Genomic DNA, 23,404 nt, shown 5'->3' on the forward strand with positions numbered 1-23,404 from the left:
GAGGAAGTTCAGACTCAAACAGTACATGCTAACCTCAATGTTTCCTCTTTACCTTCTATTCTAAGTCAAAAAACACACCATCTCATCACACTGTGTGTGTATATATATAATTTATTAGTGAATTTTTAACACAATCCCAGTAGTTTTTCAAGTTAAAAACTTTCCAGACAGACCACTAACTCCTTCCTGATTGAAAAGAGGAAGTGGCTAGTGCAAAAGCAGGTCATAAAAGTGAGCGAATGATGGAGATCCCACATCAGCCGTATCACAATAACCTGAGACGTGATGATGTACCTATAAACAAACAACACAGCAAGGGAAAGACATGCTGATTTCTGAGAAAGTGAAGATTTGGTAGTACTGTGAAAAACAGCACAGCTGAAACAAAACACGCCTGAAAGTCATTGCATTAGTTATCAAAATATTACACCAAGCAGCATAAAACAGTTAAAAATAAGGTATTGTGTTTACTTGTGATTGGATGAAAATGTTCGTTATTGTGATTTTCGACACCTGTGTAAACTGACTTCATACATTCACCAAAACAACAGCTCAGAAGAGTGGGTTTTAGAGTGGGACGCTCACTGAATAAGGTAATCTGGCAATTTTACCATGTTTTATGTGTAAAAAATGATCAGTGCAATATGGAAAAGGGCTTTATATGACTTCATAAATGTTGTTTATTCATTTTGTGCACCTGTGTCGTGTTTATTATTTTGTACCTAAGCTTTGGTCTCCCCGCTAGAACTCGTTTCCGCTTGATCCTATTAAAAACACAAAGTGAAGTTAAAGCTCAGTGTGTTTCCAAACACAACATCTGCTGTATCTGTAGCTCAAACAGCATGGTGCTAGAAACACAAAGGTCATGGGTTTGATTCCCAGGGAATGCATGAGCTAATGTAAAAACGTATACCGTATTATAAATGTGTAAGAAGAGACAAACTCACCTTCTGCTGACTCTTCTTTGAGGCTGGTTTGTCTTTGATGAGCTTCTCCACAGTAACATAAGCCTTGAAGTGCCAAGTCGTATATGGAGTCTCCTGTTTTCTGTGTTGTGGAAAGATGCAAAAGGTCACTTCAGTGTAATGAGTCATTCACACATACAGGGATTTATATTATATATATATATATCATATATATATATAATATTGTGTGTGTTTCAACTGCTTAATGCCCTAATGTTATTGGAGGGCTACACAACCAATCTTAGCTTGGAAATTGAAAATTGGAAATCTGGTCTTAAATGTGATGCATTACCTGTAAAAAATAAAATTGTATTTTAAATTTCACAACAAATGTGTTTTCTTGCTGCTTAAAATTCAATGCATTTCAGCATGATTTTCAATGTACAGCGCTCAGCGTAAATGAGTACACCGCCTTTGAAAAGTAACGTTTTAAACAATATCTCAATGAACACAAAAACAATTTCCAAAATGGTGACAAGACTAAGTTTTATATAACATCTGTTTAACTTATAACATGAAAGTAAGGTTAATAATATAACTTAGATTACACATTTTTCAGTTTTACTCAAATTAGGGTGATGCAAAAATGAGTACACCCCACTGAAAGTCTCTGGAGTGATGAGACCAAGATAAATGTTTTTGGAACTGATGGCTTTAAAACTGTATGGCGTCTCAAAGGTGAGGAATACAAAGAAAAATGCTTGGTGCCTACAGTGAAACATGGTGGTGTCAGTGTCCTTATGTGGGGCTGCATGAGTGTCGGGGAGCTGCATTTCACTGATGGCATCATGAATTCACAGATGTACTGCTCTATACTGAAAGAGAAGATGCTACCATCACTCCATGCCTTTGGTCATCATGCACTTTTCCAACATGACAATGATCCTAAACACACATCTAAGGCCACTGTTGGATTTCTGAAGAAGAACAGGGTGAAAGTGATTCAGTGGCTCCTGATCTGAACCCAATCAAACACCTATGGAGAAGAGACAAGTTGAGCATCTCTCTCCATCCAGCATCCAGTCTCTAAAAGAGCTCATTCTTGAGGAATGGAAAAAGATAAATGTTGCAAAATGTTCAGCAATTTGTTCATTCCAATGCCTAGAAGACTTGGTACTGTCATTAAAAATCATGGAGGCCGTACAAAGCACTAGATGTAGTAGTTTTTGTTGTGGGGTGTACTCATTTTTGCATCACCCTAATTTGAGTAAAACTGAAAAATGTGTAATCTAAGTTATATTATTAACCTTACTTTCATGTTATAAGTTAAACAGATGTTATATTAAACTTAAGTCTTATCAACATTTTGGAAATTATGTTCATTGAGATATTGTTTAAAATATGTATGGGGTGTACTCATTTACACTGAGCACTATGAATTAAATTCATTCAGAATGCCAAAAATACATGACAAGGTTATATATATAATATAATATAATTATATATCCCCATTTTGCTGCCACAAAAGCCCTGACCCGTCAAGGCATGGACTCCACTAGACCCCTGAAGGTGTGCTGTGGTATCTGACACCAAAATGTTAGCAGCAGATCCTTTAAGTCCTGTAAGTTGCGAGGTGGAGCCTCCATGGATCGGACTTGTTTGTTCAGCACATCCCACAGATGCTCGATTGGATTGAGATCTGGGGAATCTGGAGGCCAAGTCAAACACCTCAAACTTGTCGTTGTGCTCCTCAAACCATTCCTGAACCATTTTTGCTTTGTGGCAGGAGCATTATCCTGCTGAAAGAGGCCACAGCCACCAGGGAATACCGTTTCCATGAAAGGGTGTACATGGTCTGCAACAATGCTTAGGTAGGTGGTACATGTCAAAGTAACATCCACATGGATGGCAGGACCCAAGGTTTTCCAGCACAGCATTGCCCAAAGCATTACACTGCCTCCGCCCATGACCCCGGTTCACCTCTGTTCCTTCCTTGGAGCACTTTTGATAGATACTGACCACTGCAGACCGGGAACACCCCACAAGAGCTGCAGTTTTGGAGATGCTCTGACCCAGTCGTCTAGCCATCACAATTCGGTCCACAAGATAATGTAAGTACACAAGTCAACAAAATATATAACACTGTTCTAGTGGTTCTTGGATATTTTAATCCAAAAATCTTACATTTTGTGCCTTTAAGAATGTTTAGATATTTGTACTGGAATACAAGACAAAATTGCTAAGATTTTTTTTGTGTAGTGAATAAAAAATCTCGAATTTATAAGTTGTAAGCTACTTTTGATTGGCCGTCAATGAAGAAAGTGCAATGCATTTTGGGGCCAGATGGTATAGTAGTGTAGCAAACTGATCTATGCAATAATCGAAATAACCTTGACCCCATGATGTGACCTGAGGGGGCATCAGGGTCAAATCAGACCAAGCAATCAAACCAAGTGTGAAAACAGCCTGGTGTCTGCCTATTTTGGGCTGTTTTACGTTTTTACCCAGTGACCCCTGCTGGCTGTTCAGGACATATCACTCAGCATATCTGACAGGACGAGGACATGCAGCTTTGAAACTGCCCTTTAGAGAGATTCTAATCTAAAACCGCTCGCTTGTGTCATGATGTGTGTTGACAGGGTTTCAGCAGGACGCGTGTGACGGCGAGAGATAGCGAGAGAGGTTCAGACCACTTTCCACTGCAAAGACCATATTAGTTACTATCAAAACAGACAAACGGCTGATAACGCAGTGTTGATGCACATCTCAGCGTGAGGCTCAGTTTGTGTCCTTGGGAGTTTTTAGGAATGTGTTTCATCTGCTGTTTTTAAACTGGGCTGATGTGGTGGAAAGTTACAGATCGTCACCTCGCCTCGCCCTTTTCCTCCTCCTCTCGCTTTGTGGCGCGTCTCATCAGCGCTGTTGCACATGAACGCTCAAAAACACTGTCCCAGACGATAACCTCTCACAACCCTACAGCCAATAAAAATCAAAGGCACACAGGAACTCGAGACACACCTACCTTTGCGACGGTCACTGCCTCTTGAGGATAATACATGGACGCTCCCACAGCCATTAGACCAGTAGGGTAGATCAGTCTCTTCAGCCTGGAGCCTAAAGTACAAAATAAACTTAAAACTTACACTACTGTTCAACAGTTTGAGGTCAGTCAGATTTTATTCATTTATTTTGAAAGAATTTAATAGGACACATTAAAGGATTAGTTCACTTTCAAATAAAAATTAGCCCAAGCTTTACTCGCCCTCAAGCCATCCTAGGTGTATATGACTTTCTTCTTTCTGGGGGTTAATAAAGGCCTTCTGAAGCAAAGTGATGCGATTTGTGTAATAAAAATATCCAGATTAAACAAGTTATGAAGTAAAAAGGATGGCTTCCTCCAGACTGCCTTTCGTATTCAACTTATGAGGAAAATGTAAACTGGTGTCGCGTCAGTTGAGCTTTTTCCGTAAGTTGAATAGGGAAGGCAGTTTTTGAACTGCAAGAGTTTTACACTTTCTTCATAAGTTGAATATGGAAGGAAGTCTGGTGGAAGCTGGATATTTTACTTTATAACTTGTTAAATCTGGATTTTTTTTTTTTTTTTTTACAAAAACCCATCGCTTCGCTTCAGAAGGCCTTTATTAAACCCCTGGAGCGGTGTGGAATATGTTTATGATGGATGGATGTGGATGGAGGCACTCATTTATCCTGTTCACTGCCATAATAAAGCTCGGATTTGTCAGGATATTTATTAATATATCTCTGATTGAGTTCATCAGAAAGAAGAAAGTCAAATACACCTAGGATGGCTTGAGGGTGAGTAAAGCTTGCGCTAATTTTCATTTGAAAGTGAACTAATCCTTTAAATTTGTAGAATAAAGTTCTTTCAAAATTTATCAAAGAATTCTGAAAAGCAAAATGCACCATTTTCCACAAAAGTGTTTTCAAAATTAATAATCATAAATGTTTCTAGAGGAGCAAATCAGCCTATCAGAATGATTTCTGAAGGATCATGTGACACTGAAGACTGGAGTAATGATGCTGAAAATTCAGCTTTGATCACAGGAATAAATTACATTTTAAAATGCATTCAAATAAAAAAACGTATATTAAGTTGTAATAATATTTCACAATTTTTACTGTATTTTTGATCAAATAAACACAGCCTTGGTGAGCAGAGGAGACTTCTTCGGACTTCAAAAACATTAAAAATCTTACCGACCCCAAATTTATGAATGGTTTTGGATTTAAAATATCAGTGGATGCAAGACCACAAATAAAGTTTTAGGTCAGTTCATATTTTTGTCCCTTTAAAGATGCAATGTGTAAATTTTGGGAGGATATATTGACAGAAATGCAATATAATATACATAACTATGTTTTCAGTGGTGTATAAAGACCTTACATAATGAAGCGTTATGTTACATTACCTTAGAATGAGCCATTTCTATCTTCCATTTACATGTTAAGTCGCCATTTTGCGGCAGCATATTTCTACAGCAGACCTAAATGGACAAAAACTCTACAGAGTGCGTTTCGTCACTATGTTGTTCTTCTTCATTGGTGTTTTTAGAAGCAGCTTGCATCGTCACTACGTTTGAATACACACGTAGTAGTAGTAAGTAGTAGTAGTAGGTCGTCGTGTTTATTAGAAACAGAAACCGTTCTTTGTTGAAAGTAGGAAGAAACCTCATAGCTTGACTGGTTACTCTCTGCTGTCTCAGACAACCACATCTTTGTCCTGTGTCGGCCACCGTAGCTTCTCTATGTGCTTTGAAAGGGAGGGGTGAGCAGTGGGCTGAGATGTGTTAAAATTTACACACTGCACCTTTAATGAATTGTAGGTTCATGAGCTCTGAAATATATCACTACCTCTTCCTAGGAAAAGGCCTAGGATCCCAGCGAAGCCGATGATTCCAGCTCTGGGGTAAAACTCAGGCGGAGGGTTCTTCAAGTAGGCATAACTGTCTGGATTACAGTGCAAAAGATTCACTTCACTGATGTAAGTTTATTGAAAAAGTAATGTTCGAGTAGGTGTGTTCGCTTACTCTGCCCAAACTGTACAGTGCTGTCAACCTTGGGTTTCACCGTTCCATAGACACCCTGAGATCAGATGCAAAAACAGAATGTTACTATTTACACTGTTACTTTCAGAAGCGAGGAATGAGTATCACTAGTTTTTTTTACTTTATAAGAATCACTTGATTTAGTGTCATACAGGTCTGCAATGACATGACAGAATTCTCATTTTTGCCTAAACTATTTCTTTGAACCTTCGTAAACTTCTGCAGAGTCCAAAGGTTTATTAGTGTACTTCATAAAGTCTAGGTTATATTTTAAAATTTGCTAAATGCACCTCCTAGACAAATCTTTATCAGTAACCATAAACCCATAATGCATGGGCAATTATGAGAGTCTATATCTTAGGGCACATATAGCAGACTATCTGATTTCTAAGAGATAAGAGAATATATCTGATAGATTAAATCTGAATATGCAAAAGTGAAGTGCTTGAGCAAACTAAAGACAACTATTAAATAAATACAAATTCAAGATTAAACAAAATGGGGGGAAAAAATGTGACAGAAGGTTTTGGAGATGCAATGATGTGGAAGTTTCAAATTTCAATATTTTATTCAGATTACAACATAGATGACATATCAAATGTTTAAACTGAGAAAATGTATCATTTTAAGGGAAAAATAAGTTGATTTTAAATTTCGTGGCATCAACATCCCCTCTTCTTTTTATAACAGTCTGCAAACGTCTGGGGACTGAGGAGACAAGTTGCTCAAGTTTAGGAATAGGAATGTTGTCCCATTCTTGTGTAATACAGGCTTCTAGTTGCTCAACTGTCTTAGGTCTTCTTTGTCGCATCTTCCTCTTTATGATGCGCCAAATGTTTTCTATGGGTGAAAGATCTGGACTGCAGGCTGGCCATTTCAGTACCCGGATCCTTCTTCTACGCAGCCATGATGTTGTAATTGATGCAGTATGTGGTCTGGCATTGTCATGTTGGAAAATGCAAGGTCTTCCTTGAAAGAGACGACGTCTGGATGGGAGCATATTATGTTGTTCTAGAACTTGGATATACCTTTCAGCATTGATGGTGCCTTTCCAGATGTGTAAGCTGCCCATGCCACACGCACTCATGCAACCCCATACCATCAGAGATGCAGGCTTCTGAACTGAGTGCTGATAACAACTTGGGTTGTCCTTGTCCTCTTTAGTCTGGATGGCATGGCGTCCCAGTTTTCCAAAAAGAACTTCAAATTTTGATTCGTCTGACCACAGAACAGTTTTCCACTTTGCCACAGATTCTCTGAATCTTTGGATGATATTATGCACTGTAGATTATGATAACTTCAAACTCTTTGCAATTTTTCTCTGAGAAACTCCTTTCTGATATAGCTCCGCTATTTTTCGCCGCAGCATTGGGGGAATTGGTGATCCTCTGCCCATCTTGACTTCTGAGAGACACTGCCACTCTGAGAGGCTCTTTTTATACCCAATCATGTTGCCAATTGACCTAATAAGTTGGTCCTCCAGCTGTTCCTTATATGTACATTTACCTTTTCCAGCCTCTTATTGCCTACTGTCCCAACTTTTTTGGAATGTGTAGCTCTCATGAAATCCAAAATGAGCCAATATTTGGCATGACATTTCAAAATGTCTCACTTTCAACATTTGATATGTTATCTATATTCTATTGTGAATAAAATATAAGTTTATGAGATTTGTAAATTATTGCATTCCTTTTTTATTCACAATTTATACAGTGTCCCAACTTTTTTGGAATCGGGTTTGTGTACATATATTTAACACTTTAATTAATTTAAATAAAGCTGAAATAAAATAAAATACAAATTTTAGATTATAAATTTAAAATTATAATATGAAATTAGAAATGTTGCCTTGGCAACTAAATGAAATATTTTAATACTTCAATTTAATTTGACTAAAAATAAAAATAAAATAAAAATAAATGAAAGCTAAATAGAAATAATTAAACTAAAAACAAAGACAAAAGCACATAAAATTACTAAAATGAAAACAAAAATATTAATTCAATATATTAATAAATACTATAATACTGTATGTCATACTAACACATAATAACACTGAATTGTGTGATTGTTTATTAAATATTGTCGAATTGCATTGTTTTAAGCTAATAACATGACTGTTATTAAATCAAGTTGTAGTGTGTGATTCATGTGGCTTTACCAAATGGGATTGCAAAAATAATGACTGTTTTCAAACAGGTCCCGCCGTATGCAACTGGTCAGACAAAAAGAGAGTCCTGCCCCAAACTCACACCATTGAGTGAGGCAGAGGGTAACATGCTGACATATGAAATTCTGCAGAATTTCGCTTATTTTAAGGCGTTCTGCTTTCAGATGTGGGTCAGTGTGTCCTTTCCTCCTCATGTGGTTTATGCCTAATAAAACTCTGTGGAAGAGTGAGGGCAGAGTGACAGGGCAAGACTGGCAATGTGTCAAACACTTTATCAGCTGCTGTAAAGTTTGTCTGACTGATTTCATTATGACATTGCATGAGACTATTTTTCCACTTTGTTCCATCAGACGTCTTTCTGGACAGATCCATGCTAAAAGCAGAAGCTCTCAAGAGAACTTTAAGAATGTCCTGCACAGCTGATAGCAGTGTTTCCCATCAGAGGCCTGTTGCACGAAGATGGCTGAACAAACTCTGAGTTTCAAAGCAGGTTTAGAGTTGACAAAACGATACAAACCCAATCTGGTTTAAATGTTTACAACGCTCGCTAGAAACATTCTCTGTCAACACACTCCCTGCGTCCCAATGAGCGTACTATACACCCTAAATAGTATGTGAGATTAGAATAAGTGTGTCCCAAAGCATAGTATGTTTAAAAGAGTATGCAAAAACTCTAAATGTGGATCCGTTCACACTCTAACAACTAAATATTGCCCACAACTCATTGCGCTTTGGAGAGAATTCAGTTCAGAACTACAAAAAACAAATAAAAACTACAAACATAGCGGATGTTCACGACCGACTGTTAAGTAGAGAGGTTTAGAATGACTAATAATTAACATTTAACATGATAAAAATATGTATTTAATGTAATCTGTGTAATGTTATATTTCATCTGCAACAACCATGTGGACTTTTATAAAGATCAATTTGGCCATTAAATTTGAAATGCATCATTATGCAAAATGTGAGGAGAGTCTCTGCATGAAAGACCCACGACTGAAAGATCAATGTGCCGCTTAATTTCTCCAATAAGGTAGGAAATAAAATCCTCCACATTTTATTTCATTTAAACTGTGACAAGATGATTGACAGGCCAGTTTACGGTGATATGAAGCGATTGTTAAAGACACAATTTTATGACATGATAGTATGTCCCAAAGCTTAATCTTCTGCAACACACTCAAAAGTATGTACTTTTTCTTCACAAAAAGAGTACATACTTTTGAGTGTGTTGCAGAAGATTAAGCTTTGGGACATACTATCATGTCACAAAAACATATGCATGTACTCTTTCACAAATAATAGTTCATACTTTTAGGGTGTGATATAAGTACATGAATTGTCACACAGCAAGTGTTTGATCCAGCATTTGTGATTAACCCTAAAGCATGTGAAATCTGCAGCGAACAGCCAAACACATTTTTTTTAATCTCCGTATCCGCTTACATATATTTATATATAATCTATTTTTAATCTCTATAATAAAAATGTATAATTCAGATTTTGATCTCCATATCCATTTACATATATTATATATATCTTCCAAGGGTTTTTTTCCCTCCTAGGACTTTTTTCCCAGTGTTAGCACGCTGGGTTTTTCTCCTAGGGTTTTTTTTCCACCCCTGGGAGTCAGCCGACATTGGCTTAATGTAGCACCATCTTGTATATGTTACATATTACCACGCTTGCTTGTACAGCTTATTTATAACCACTTCTCTTTTTTCTGTGCTTCTAACATGTAAAGCTGCTTTGAAACAATTACCAATTGTAAAAAGCGCTATATAAATAAATTTGACTTGACTTGACATTGAACATGCCAGTTTGATTGACTTCTCGCTAGAGCGTTGATGCAATTCACTTCTCTGTTGAAGATTAAGAGATTGTTATTAAAAATATCATAAATTTAAGGACATTTACAAGGCAGGAATAAACTGCTGCTGCAGTGAGAGTTTGAGAAGGCAGCTGAAAGAAAATCATACTATGACTGTGTCCATGCATGAGTTTCAACTGAATTTAAACAATAATTTATATAGGTTCATAAAGAACTCAAAATCAGTTCAAAAGCTTTATATATTTAACTTGTATTTATATACATTTATATTAATTTAAACGCAAAGTATAATATTAATTGTCAATTCATATAATAATTATGATTATATTATATGAATTATAAATAATTTTAATGAATATAATATAAATATATTAATTAGCAGTGAAAGATGGGCAATTTTGTCTCTAAATTTTTTTCACTCTAAAATGCTTTAAATTGGAGATACAGAAAGATACAGGGGGAGTGTCTTTATTGCATCAGGTGTATATATATTTGCTCACAGCTGATTGGTCCAGTTTTAGTTTGCGATCTTTAACCCAGAATAAAACCTGCTCTGGATCAGGTTAGCTGTGTAGTGTAAGTTAGCGTAGTGGTGATAAACACGGCTAAAAACCAGTTCACCTTCTTAAACCGGCTTCATGCAACAGGCCTCAGGGAACAGAGTCAACAGACATCAGTGTTACTGTTAATTAAAACTAAAATGATTAAAAAAACATTTTTGTAAATAAAATAAAATAAAATATAAATAGTACATTAATTTAAACTTAAAAAAACAAAATTAAAAATGTTGCATTGGCAGCAAAAGCTAAAGTACTAAAATTAAATCTAAAACTGAAAAAAAAAAAAACTAAATGGCAATATTCAAAAAAGCAAAAATTAAATTATTCATCATAAAATGAACTGCGATTTAACATGGCATAATTTAGGCTGAAAAGTAAAATTTGAAGATTTTGTAAATGCATGATTTGCAATTATCCCGAGCAGCCCTGACTGGAACGAGACTTTATCTGAACGAGTGCAAAAGCGAGAGTGTTTAAAGCCAGTCATTAATAATGCAATAATCTTTGGATCTTTCTTTCACTTATAATGACAGATGTAAGGTATCTGGGCCACACAAGCAAACACAATGACTATATGTTCGGAAATGAAGCATACTAGCTTACTGCACACTGTTCACTGAATACTGCCAACTATTAAAACACTTATGCTGCATTCTTGTCGAATAACCTCATCACAATCCTCAAGTTATTTAGTATGCAGTAAGCTACTCCGAACATAAGCAGATCTGCGAACAGCGTGCGTGATGACGTGTGCAAGTGCTCATGGGTACCTGGACTGTCTGTTTGGCCGAACTGGCCGTTTGCTGGACGCGGATCAGACCACCAGCAGCCAGGACCAGACGGCAAAATCACAACCGCAATGAAGAGGAACCAAATCATCAACATGAATTACAAATGATTATAAATCACAATGCAAAGAGTCACAGATTAGAGGAAAGAGCTGCATTCCATAACTTATCTCTAAACATTGTTGATTAGCATAGAAAATAATCTGAACTTTCCATTTCAGTTCATAAATACAAACAAACATCATGTTTACAGTTATGCACTTACTGTAATAGAAGAAAAGCTTATACTGTAAACCTTTTTCTCCTTGTAAACAGTTCATTTCTTGTACTCTGGTATGTACCAGATGAGAGTAATGGATGTATTGTAAGTGCATTACTGTACACATGACTTTCGCTTGTTTTTACAAACTGAAAGACTATTTATTGTTGTTCTCTGTGGTGATGGACAGCAGGTCACAGATGCTGAACATGGAGCTCAACCTTTGATCCTTTAAGGTTTGTTTTGTGTAAAACCACATTCAAAACACTGTGACCAGCTCTGTGAGTTTTGAATGACGCTTAAAGAGAAATGTACAAGAAAATAATATTTTTTTCTGTGCCTAATAAACTAAAAGCTTTCAAATGCACAAAAATCTTATAGAATGCAGCTCTAATTCAGAGTAAAAATAAACAAAACAAAACAAAAGTGAATTTTGAGTGTTTAGGAAAATCAAATCAGTCTAAACAGAATTATTATTACTCATTTAATTAGTTTTTAGATATTTATAGATTTATATATTTTTTTCTACTAATATTATAATACAGTATAATACAGTATGAGTGTTATAAATTATTTTAGTTCAGTTAAACATGTTTTTCATCTCATTTCATACCAAAATCAAAAGCAGGAATAGAAAAATACAACATCCAGTTTTAATAAATAAATAATATAAAACATATATATATATTTGATTTTGTGAGATATCCTGGCTGATTGGTGGTTTCCAGCTGTTATTAGTGATTTAATTATTCTAGTGAGTGTCGTACATGACTGTAGAGATCGTCTGGTGTTGTAGATCATAATTAGGAACTTATTCTGTCATGAAATGAAGAGATGGAGAGATAGAAAAGCCATGCAGAGCAGATAAGCAGATTATGCTGCAACTACTGAACGCTCATGCCGCTGATTAATGAGTTTAATGCATAAAATAGTGCAATCTGTCATAATAATACTTTTTTTTTGGCTAGTACACAAGCTGAATACTCTCTGCTGTTGTAGAACTAGGACAGAGACTGTGTGAGTGAGCATCCTGAACCAGCCGAGCTTGTTTACAGTTAATCTGTGTAAGACATAAAGTGAGTGTGTTAAACTAGTCTGTACCTGGCACCAGGTGGTATAAGGCTCTGCTAGTTTTCTCAGTGTGGAAACGCCTTCTTCCACCGAACCTTTCTCAGGCTCCACATACTGGATCTTCTGCTGCGGTGTCGTGTAGAGAGACAGCTACAAAAGCAATGTTGTTATAGTGTCAATGACCATCATTTCCTTAAAGGATTAGTCCACTTTTAAATACACTTTTCCTGATAAATTTACTCACCCCCATGTCATCCAAGATGTTCATGTCTTTCTTTCGTCAGTCGAAAATAAATAAAGGTTTTTGAGGAAAACATTCCAGGATTTTTCTCCTTACAGTGGATTTCAATGGCTACCAACAGATTGAAGGTCAAAATTACAATTTCAGTGAAGCTTCAAGGGCTTTAAACGATACCAGATGAGTAATAAGGGTCTTATCTAGCGAATCGATCGGTCATTTTCGAAAAAAAATACAACCGTTTATGCTTTATAAACAAAATATCGCCTTGAACGTACTTTCCGCTTCCGCATTCTTCATAACGCTTACGCTGAATGTTCTACGCATACGCCTTCCCTATTCTACTTACTGTGTGTTCACACCGCCGGCGGCGAGAGCGTCAAAGTGACGCTAGTCATTCATTTTCAATGAGAGCCGGCGGCGAGCTCCGGCGAGAGCGGCGCGGCGCGTCTTGGACGGTGAGAGCGTCGAGGAGAGTTGAAATCAGGTTAACTTTATGGTAATGAGCTATGACGCGGTTCGGCGGCAACCAATTGGAATGTAGAGGTCCTCGCTTGAGAGGCTTCCGATTGGTTGACGCGACTTGTCATTTACTTTGACCCTCCCGTCGGCGGCGGTTTGAACGAACAGTACAGCGTTGTTGGCAGGGCGGCCAAGGCGACTGTTGACGCTCTCGCCGGCGGCGGTGTGAACGCACGGTTACGGAACGAACGCGGCGCCAGTTTCGTTTTTTTCCGTAACTTGAATAGGGAAGGCGTAGGACATTCAGCGTAAGCGTTATGAAGAATGCGGAAGCGGAAAGTACGTTCAAGGCGATATTTTGTTTATAAAGCATAAACGGTTGTATTTTTTTCGAAAATGACCGATCGATTCGCTAGATAAGACCCTTATTACTCATCTGGTATCGTTTAAAGCCCTTGAAGCTTCACTGAAATTGTAATTTTGACCTTCAATCTGTTGGTAGCCATTGAAATCCACTGTAAGGAGAATAATCCTGGAATGTTTTCCTCAAAAACCTTCATTTCTTTTCGACTGACGAAAGAAAGACATGAACATCTTGGATGACATGGGGGTGAGTAAATTTATCAGGAAAAGTGTATTTAAAAGTGGACTAATCCTTTAACATTAAACTCTGGATTGTAATGCTGATCATTCAGGTTCTCGTGAACACCTGAGTCAAATTTTACCCCAAAGTCAAAGGAAAAACCATGAAATTATATTTTGCATGAAGAACTCTGGAATCAAACAGCGCGAGTTTATCAGCGACTGAGTTCTGGACTCGCACCGAAACTCCCGTTTTATTCAATGAATCTCTTACATCATGTTTGCGCTGTTAGTTATGATGAAAGCATTCGTTAGTGTGCAGAATTTGAGTTGCAATGACGAGATCACTGCTTTCATGAGCTCAACAACATGTCTGTGATCGGCTACAATGTTCATCACTGCAACCTTTCATGCCACGATCTAAATATAATGCCATAGATCTAAATGTAATGCTATAATCAACACTCTCGATTAGTTAACCTTGAGAGCTGTAATGGTAAAAACATGCTAAAAGTTTTCGAGAGAGTAATACTTAACTATTTCATATGCAAATATGTTAGCCAATCACAGCAGTGGGCGTTTACACTGAAGTCTCACAGCAGACACGCCCCTTAAAACAGAGGGTTCAAATCAGAGGGGTAGGAAAAATGCCTTTTATTTCTAAATTTGGACAATTTTTGATGTAAAAAGCATACTAACATTATAAGTGCACCACATGAAACATTATAAAACAATAAAACAACACAGTTCACGACCCCTTTAAGATTTTGATTTTAATGTATAACTCTTGTTTGCATCTCAACATTTTACTCTTGAGTTTAAGGTTTGTAATACAGATTAGAAAGACAGATCATTCAGGTACTGTTGGGTCAAATTTCACCCTAAAGTCAAAGGGAAAAATATGAAATTATATTTTGCATGAAGAAAACTAAACCTACTTCATAAGACTATTAATATTTGTTTGTATTTTGGCATTATTTTCATGGTAATTAAGCACATTTTCACCCCTCATTACTGTAATAGAGTAAAAAATGCTGCAGTACCATAATTTTTAAGGGCGGTACAACAAATACTATGATGTTCAATTATTTTTATCTTAATTGACACAAAAACAAAATTTCTGGCTTCCTTTTCTTCATGTAAACACATTTTTTAAGTTGATTTTAGGGTTAAAATGTGACCCTGTGAAGTCGTACCTCATCTACACTCAGAGTTGTTTTGGGTTTGTCATCGGCGGCAGCGGAAGCGGCCAGAACAGAGGCTGAGATCAATCCCAGAGTGCCAGTGACTCCTGCAACCCCTCCAACCTATCAGAACAAAACAGAGTGCATGAATGAACCGGTCGCAGGGAAGTTCCTGTTCCACAAACCCCCATGTTTGGTCACTTCACAACGGTTTCTTTATCTACAGACAGTCCGGTTTGTTCTCTCTGTCAACACATGCAGAATGTTTCTTGTTTAAGCAGGAATAACATACAGTAATCACACAGACATATCTTTACTCAAACTGCCCACATACAGTTGTTTTGAGGACATTCAAGGTTCCTCAAAACTGTGAGGGATTGAATGAGTAACAGTAACACTGTATCAGAAAGTGGAGGTCATTGTTGAGGACAAGTGTTGAAGACTGTCTCTTGATTTTCACTTGAATGATATTCACTTCTATTTCCCCTTTGCAAACACATGATGCATATGAGAAATTAATGTCATTGCAATTGATACATGTTGAACATTTCAGTCATGTAACAATTAGTGTTTGTTACATGTTCAGGCACTAATTCAAAAGATGTTAATTGAAAAAAATTAGAATGTTAATTGAAAAAAAATACGAATGTTGTTTTAGTTAGTTGCCAGTGCAACATTAAGTTAAAGTTGAAGTACTAAAACTAATAAAACTAACACTGAAATAAATATAAAGCAAAATAGAAACATTTAAAGCAAAACAAAAACTATAAAATGACAAAAGCACATAACACAATTATTAAAATGAAAAATATAAAAAAAACTAATTCAAAATAAAAATACCATTATAGTATAGAAATAATACTAAAATAACACTATGTGTAATAAAATTGTTTAATGTCATTGTTTTTCACATTATTAGTATTCCAATCAGCATGTATATTTGAGTATATGTTTTGTAATTTTGAGTATATTTTTATAATAATATTAAAAAGTTAAAGTTAAATTAAGATATAATTTTTTAGGTTCATAATATAAAAGGGAAAATGATCCTAACCTATTTTTTTAATCAATTTTTTTTAAATAGCTCTCATTTACTGATTCATCAAATAATCCTGAAAAAAAGTTGTAATAATCATGATAATAATAAATGTTTCTTGAGCAGCAAATCATCATATTAGAATGATTTCTGAAGGATCATGTGACACTGAAGACTGGAGTAATGATGCTGAAAATTCAGCTTTGATCACAGGAATAAATTATATTTTAAAATATATTCAAATTGAAAACAGTTATTTTAAACCGTAAAAATATTTCACATTTTTTACTGTTTTTGCTGTATTTTGGATCAAATAAATGAAGCCTTGGTGAGCAGAAGAGACTTCTTTTTAAAAACATTAAAAAATCTTTTTTTATATATATATATATATATATATATATATATATATATATATATATATATATATATATATATATATATATATATATATATGAGTTAAATCGGCATCAAAACGAAACTTTCAAAGCTTTCAGTTTCTTCTCAGGGTTTAACGGTGTTTTGTTGCCATCTAGTGTTCATTGTTAGAAAGGCACTTGAGCTTACGTGCCGCAGCTCACTGTTATCAGACGGTCTGATACATTTAGATAAAATCGGCGAACTGCTATAAAATATAAGGTTTGTAAAGCGCTATAACCTTTAATTTCATCTTATATTTTCAGCATAAACAGTGACACAGTCAATAAAGCCAAAAGAGTTTAACTTTTACTACTGGTATTAAAATCTAACACTAAGAAAACTAAGAGTTTTTAATGCAATAAACCCAGTTTACAGAATCACAGCATCCTAAAATAGTAGATATAATAATATCTTTATTTAAACAAGTAAAAGAGTTCATTTTATTTTGCTGTGTCCTTGTATTTCCTGTCCTCACATGCCTCCTTAAAGCTCAAAAACAAATTATCTTTATAATAAATTTAACTGAACTGAAATCATTGTACATGTGTGTTTAAGAGCGCGCGATTATACGCGTTATGAGAGTATTAGCAGGATCGCAGTCAAGAACACGAACTGAACGCTACAGCTGAAGTTTTTAATTCTCACCTTGTACATGTTCCCGTCTTCTTCTCCCCCATTGAGCGGCCGCGAGCAGACGTGCACGCGCAGAGCGCCATCTAGAGTTCCTAACGCTCACTACATTCCCCAGCTTCACAAAAATAGATATTCTTGACATGCTGTTCAAAAGTACTAAGGTATAATGCATAAAACATTACAATTTATTTCTAATAATAATTTTTCAATAGAATAGTAATGGATATAATTGTTTTTTTATTCATTTAGCATATGTATTTATTTATTTTTTTATGCAATCTGTGTGTTTTCAATTATTCTGTTCTATTTAGAGTCAAGTTAAGGAGAAATAATGTATTTTAAAGTGCTTATTAAATTAATACTTATCAATCTTAAATCAGATTTAAAGGGTTAGCTCACCCAAAAATGAAAATAATGTCATTTAGCTTAACCGGAGCGTTATGAATCTTTTGTGTCGATTCAGTGATTCAGATCGCATGTCAAACCGCGAATCTGCTGAAATCACGTGACTTTAGCGCTCCGCTGATTTGACACAAAAGATTCATAATGCTCCGAAGCTTCCTGAAGCAGTGTTTTGAAATCGGCCATCACTATATAAGTCGTTATTTAGTTTTTTTGGCGCACCAAAAATATTCTCGTCGAGAGTTAATAATATTTATATTAAGCCACTGTACTCACATGAACTGATTTAAATACGTTTTAGTACATTAATGGATCTTGAGAGAGGAAATGTCATTGCTGGCTATGAAGGCCTCACTGAGCCATCGGATTTCATCAAAAATATCTTAATTTGTGTTCCGAAGATTAACGAAGGACTTACGGGTGTGGAACGACATGAGGTTTGAGTAATAAATGACATTATTTTCATTTTTGGGTGAACTAACCCTTTAATTTTAGTCTTTCGCAGCGTCTTCCCGCCATCTAGTGTTCATGAAGCGTATTGCAGTAAATTAATACCCATAAATGATTTATTACGCCTATGTTTATTATAATTTGTAAGAAGGAAATTTGTCATCCTGGAGATTTAGATTTGATCATCCTCTCTTGGCTGAAACTCTATAACTGGTTTCCTAGCAACCACTGCTGGTCTGACAACAAACACCAAAGCCAGTTTTTCAGCACTACTGTATGTCAATCAGTGGCATTTGATACTTTCTAAACTTTAGAAATGCCTAATAATGTCTGAGAACATCGCTTCTAATATTCAGAATGATACTTTCTTGTTGATGGAGAATTATGAGAAGTGTGCCAGAAGAATTCAGTCATACTGGAGATCGTTTAGGGACAGACGGCTCTTCAGACTCATGACGAATACTCTACGCTCCGCGGTAAGTTCCTAATGTAGCCCCGCCCCTTTTCAGCGCCGCGCGCGCTCGTTCTGTTCTGTCTTCCGGTTTGTATTTCTACAGCATGAAGGTAAGATCTGACGGATTTATGAATGAACGGCTCGTTTTTAAATCTTCCCAGTCTACTGACATTTGTGACATCCGCTTCAATGCTCATTATAACCTTCGTTAAAGGATTAGTTCACTTTTAAATAAAATTTTCCTGATAATTGACTCACCCTTATGTCATACAAGATGTTCATGTCCTTCTTTCTTCAGTCGAAAAGAAATGAAGGTTTTTGATGAAAACGTTCCAGGATTATTGTCCTTATAGTGGACTTCAATGGCCTCCAAACGGTTGAAGGTCAAAATTACAGTTTCACAAAAATTGAGGGCCACAAGGAGAATTTTCTAAAAAAAAAAAAAAAAAAAAAAAAAAAGGATAGGACAATATTTGGCCGAGATACTGTATGACTGTTTGAAAATCTGGAATGTGATGGTGCAAAAAAATCTAAATAAATAATCTGAAGTTTTCCAAATGAAGTCCTTAGCAATGCATATCCACTCACAAAAATACATTTTTGATATATTTACGGTAGGCAATTTACAAAATATCTTCATGGAACATGATCTTTATTTAATATCCTAACAATTTTTGGCATAAAAGAAAAAACGATCATTTTGACCCTTATATTGTTCTCTATTGCTACAAATATACCCATGCGACTTGTTTTGTGGTCCAGGGTCACATATATTGGTAAAATGTACTCCAATACATACTCTTTCCACCAGTTACTCAGGCCCCAAATTCATCTGTTTTACTGTAAATCAATATATTTATTAGATTGCATTCCTTTCTGCACTTTTATTATAATAAACTTTATCAAGTGTGTGTACATCACAGGAGCAGTTTCCGGCTTTGACAGTTCTGCATCATCTCAGTCCCAGAGAAGCAGAACTCCTGAAAGACCCCAGTCTAAAGTGCAAGATCCGATTCAGGTAGGTGTATTTCATATAAACACTTTTCAAGCAGCATTATGGGGCAGCATATATTAAATAATAATAATAATAATAATTCTGTTGCCCAGAATGCATCACAGATACATTTAAGTACAATTAAATCAATCTTTGCATCAGATTGCCAGTCCATCGCTTGTCAGAATCATAACTGCAACCTGTTTGTTTCCTGCAGGATAGGAAAAATGTAACATGATTTCTTTATTTTTAATAAAGCAGAGAGACTGTTGTCACAGAAGTGGAAATGTTCAATTAGTTTTCTGTAGATTTAAATATTTCTGACTTAAAAATAAACCTATCCTTAGAAATATTTCCTGGAATAAAATGTGTGACAACCTGCCCCGGTCTCTTTTATATAATAACATTTCTGTTCAGGTTTGCAGGTCCTCGATTTCCACCTTCTGTTGTGTTCAAGATTTTCCACACTGGAGGAGGACGACACTATCTGTCTGGCCAAAAAGCCTTTGCTCCCTCCAACCAGGTGATACTTGTCCAGTCTATCCATTTTAGTAAAGATACTGTTATAGTTTTTATTCATATTTTGAATTCGTTTTTATTGTTTTCCATTTTCCATTTTAATTTTTGCTAAAGTTTTAGTCATTTTATTGTGTTTTTGTTATTTTTTTGTAGCTTTTGTTTTTAAATATATCTATATATTTAATAAAATAAGAAATCTTATAGTCTTGGATCAGTTCAGTTTATTTTCATACATCTTATTTTTTGTGTAAACATAAAACTATTTTCTATGGAAGTTAATTCCTCCAAAAATCATGCTCAGGTAAGTCATAATTATGACATAAAATGTTGAAATTATGAGATAGTAAGTCATAATTATGAGATAAAAAGTCGAAATTATGACATCGTAGACAATCATAATTATGACATAAAAAGTGAGATTAAAATGTCAAAATTATGATTTAAAAAGTCAATGATGACAAAAAGTTGAAATTATGAGACAATCAGAATTGAGATAAATTAAAATTATGACAAAATGTAATAATTATGAGATTTAAAAGTCTTAAAAAAATAAAATTGTCGAAATTATGACTTAAAAAGCCATAATTAAGACAAAAAGTCAAAATTGACGAAGTCAAAATTATGAGATAAAATTATGACAGAAGAATTATGAGATTAAAAGTTCAATTTTTTATCTTAAAGTTATGGCTTTTTAACTTATAATTTTGGCTTTTTATCTAAATTATGACTTTTTAGGTCACAATTTTGACTTATCTCATAACTACGACTTTTTATCTCATAATTTTGACTACCTCATAATTAGGACTTTTAAGTCAAACTTTTTATCCCATAATTTTGAATTTTTATCTCATAATTATGACCTTATATGCCATAATTTTGTCATTTTTATACCATAGTTATGACTTACCAGAGCATGATTTTTTATTTATGTGGCAGAAATGGGTTTCCATATTTTTACTACGAGAGCAAAAGGAAAAAATACATGCATTTTTATTATTGCATTATGTGTGTTTACATCAACAGGCCACAGCAGACACCTGCAGAATGATGGGAAATAGAGCATTTATGGATCTCATTTCAGTGAACGAGATTCACAAAGCCGCTGTTGAACCACAAGACGTGATTTGCATGAGAGACTATATGCAGGTAGAGAATAAACACCCTTCAAACTATTTCACAACTCGATTTCTGTGAAGTGATCATGCATTTGTGTTCATCCTTTTCTCCCACTCAGTACTCCAGCCACATGGATGAGCTTCCAGCACGTCTAGGTGGCAGAGAAAACGGATGGAGGTTCCTGTCTCTGAAGGTGCTGTCCCGCGACATTGTGCTCAGAGGAGGCGTAAAGCCTGGAATGAGAGGTTTTAGTGTAGGCAAACTGAATCCGGTCCTGCCGTTAAGACATCTTGCCCGCTCTGATTTTGCCGGACAGCAGCTCTCACACAGGTATTCAGTTTCATCTTGCATTAGTCTCTAACAATTGTCTCACTCTCAGATCCCAAACAAACCAAATGTCATAGTTAAAGAACAATATTTCTCAACTCAGTACGTTTTTAACTCTTTTAACATTATTCTGATGTGTCCAGAGGTTTTCTGACCTCCACACGACGCTCTGCCCACGCTCAAAACACTTCAGCTCACAAGAGACGCCTCTACGGCCTGCCTGAGACTGAAAGAGTATGTTACATTTTAAGATATCATTTTTGCATCTGTATAAACATATAAAGTTTACCATCACTTTTAATGCCAGTCAACTCTACATTGAAATAATAGGTGTAGAAACAATTTTCACCCAGAAATTGCTTGTAAATTACATGTAAACCATGATTTAATTTCAAAAGAGAGGAAGATGGTAATGTAGAATTAGTCTTTGAAGACATGTAGAGCTGGGTGTCATCAGAATAACAATGAAAGTTTATACCGCATTTGTCCTGAAGGCAATAGATAAATAATAAACAGAAGAGGGCCCAAAACCGAGCCCTGAGGCATGCCACTAGTAATTCAAGATTTAAAATTTTTAATTTTAAAGAACTGAGTCTGACCTGATCAATACGATCTAAACCAATCAAGAGGAATACCAGCGATTCCAATGGAAATCAACCTCTCCAATAAAATACTATGTGAAATGGTGTCAGAAGCTGTAATAGTGGATTTAATATCAATATTTAACATCTAATGTTTTTAATAAATTTTCTGTGCGACCAAACCAGAGTTGCTCTCCATTTCCAGGTGTTAAATGAACATATGGACAGCATTAATAACCATGACGTGAAGAAACAGAACGGGACAACTGAGAAATGGGGCATCAAGATAGTTCTCCCATTCGTTGAAACTGAAGAATATGACGACAACTCATCTGAGTCTGAATGGGAGGAAGAGGCAGAGAAACTGTGCGACTGGTCTAAACAACTGGATATAGATGCAGTCGACACACCTGAGCTCATTTAGATAGAGAAACAATGTTTTACACTAGTAGATACCTTGATTAAAGGATGCATTTCAAGTATAACTTCAAACTAGTAGTGCATCATTCTGAGAATTTTAATCGACAATTAAAATATTAACTGTGCAACTGGTCAAAAACAACTGAATATTGATGCTCTCGAAACACAAGCTCATGTAGATAGAGAAACAATGTTTTATACAAGTAGAGGCCCTGATTTAAAGTATATACTACAAACTGTTAGTGCATAATTCTGATTTAATTGGCAATTAAAATATTAATTGTGCAACTGGTCAAAAACAACTGAATATAGATGCTGTCGAAACACCTGAGCTCATGTAGATGGAGAAACAATGTTTTACACTAGTAGATGCCTTGATTTAAGGTTGCATTTCAAGTATAACTTCAAACTAGTAGTGCATTATTCTGAGAATTTTAATTGACAATTAAAAACAACTGAATATAGATGTTTTATACTAGTACAGGCCCTGATTTAAATATATACTACAAACATTTAGTGCATTCTGAGAATTTTAATAGGCATTTAAAATGTAAATTTGTATCAGTACTTTGCATTTGTAGTTCTGGGTTAATGGCTTCATTTGACTATGATAAACAACATATGGTGACATTTTTGCTTGAATCCACCTTTCATACTTCATGCATTTGCACTCAAAAGACATTCATCCAAGAAACAGATGGAGGTGACACACTACACATGTACAGTAACCTCATTTTTGTAATTCTCATGAAATACACCACATGCAACAACTTGGCTTGAAAGTGCATGATCAGAAAATAACTAATTATATTAAAACTACTAGTCCTATGTATATAAAATAATACCTTTTTTTTTTTTTTAAATATGGGTTAAAAAATGGGTTAAAACTAAAATATATATTTTGATTAGTGATTAGAGAAAGGGATGATGAAACAC

At 35.4% G+C, this 23,404-nt stretch overlaps 2 protein-coding genes across 5 annotated transcripts; one reads left to right on the plus strand and one right to left on the minus strand.

Moving 5' to 3' along the window:
* Positions 1-95: 95 nt before the first annotated feature.
* Positions 96-17,347, minus strand: apooa (apolipoprotein O, a). The gene is given in 10 exon segments (XM_048186873.1): positions 96-294; positions 723-764; positions 948-1,010; positions 1,012-1,047; positions 3,928-4,019; positions 5,778-5,873; positions 5,954-6,008; positions 12,684-12,803; positions 15,132-15,242; positions 17,218-17,347. Coding segments are annotated over 9 exon segments (624 nt in total). The 5' UTR covers positions 17,227-17,347; the 3' UTR covers positions 96-294.
* On the plus strand, positions 13,637-22,533 carry lg4hxorf58 (linkage group 4 CXorf58 homolog). 4 transcript variants are annotated; one of them, XM_048186869.1, is made up of 7 exons: positions 13,637-13,692; positions 19,435-19,529; positions 19,923-20,028; positions 21,048-21,170; positions 21,259-21,470; positions 21,611-21,701; positions 22,254-22,533. In XM_048186869.1, exons 1-7 carry the CDS (start codon positions 13,678-13,680, stop codon positions 22,470-22,472), a joined length of 861 nt encoding a protein of 286 aa, XP_048042826.1. In that variant the 5' UTR covers positions 13,637-13,677; the 3' UTR covers positions 22,473-22,533. The 4 variants fall into 4 exon arrangements, with proteins under 4 accessions (XP_048042826.1, XP_048042828.1, XP_048042825.1 ...); XM_048186868.1 differs by lacking the exon at positions 13,637-13,692 and adding an exon at positions 18,218-18,533; XM_048186870.1 differs by lacking the exon at positions 13,637-13,692 and adding an exon at positions 18,568-18,621.
* The last annotated feature ends 871 nt before the right edge of the window (positions 22,534-23,404 follow it).

This window comes from Megalobrama amblycephala, linkage group LG4 (assembly GCF_018812025.1).
Source record: "Megalobrama amblycephala isolate DHTTF-2021 linkage group LG4, ASM1881202v1, whole genome shotgun sequence".
NCBI classification, from domain to species: domain Eukaryota; kingdom Metazoa; phylum Chordata; class Actinopteri; order Cypriniformes; family Xenocyprididae; genus Megalobrama; species Megalobrama amblycephala.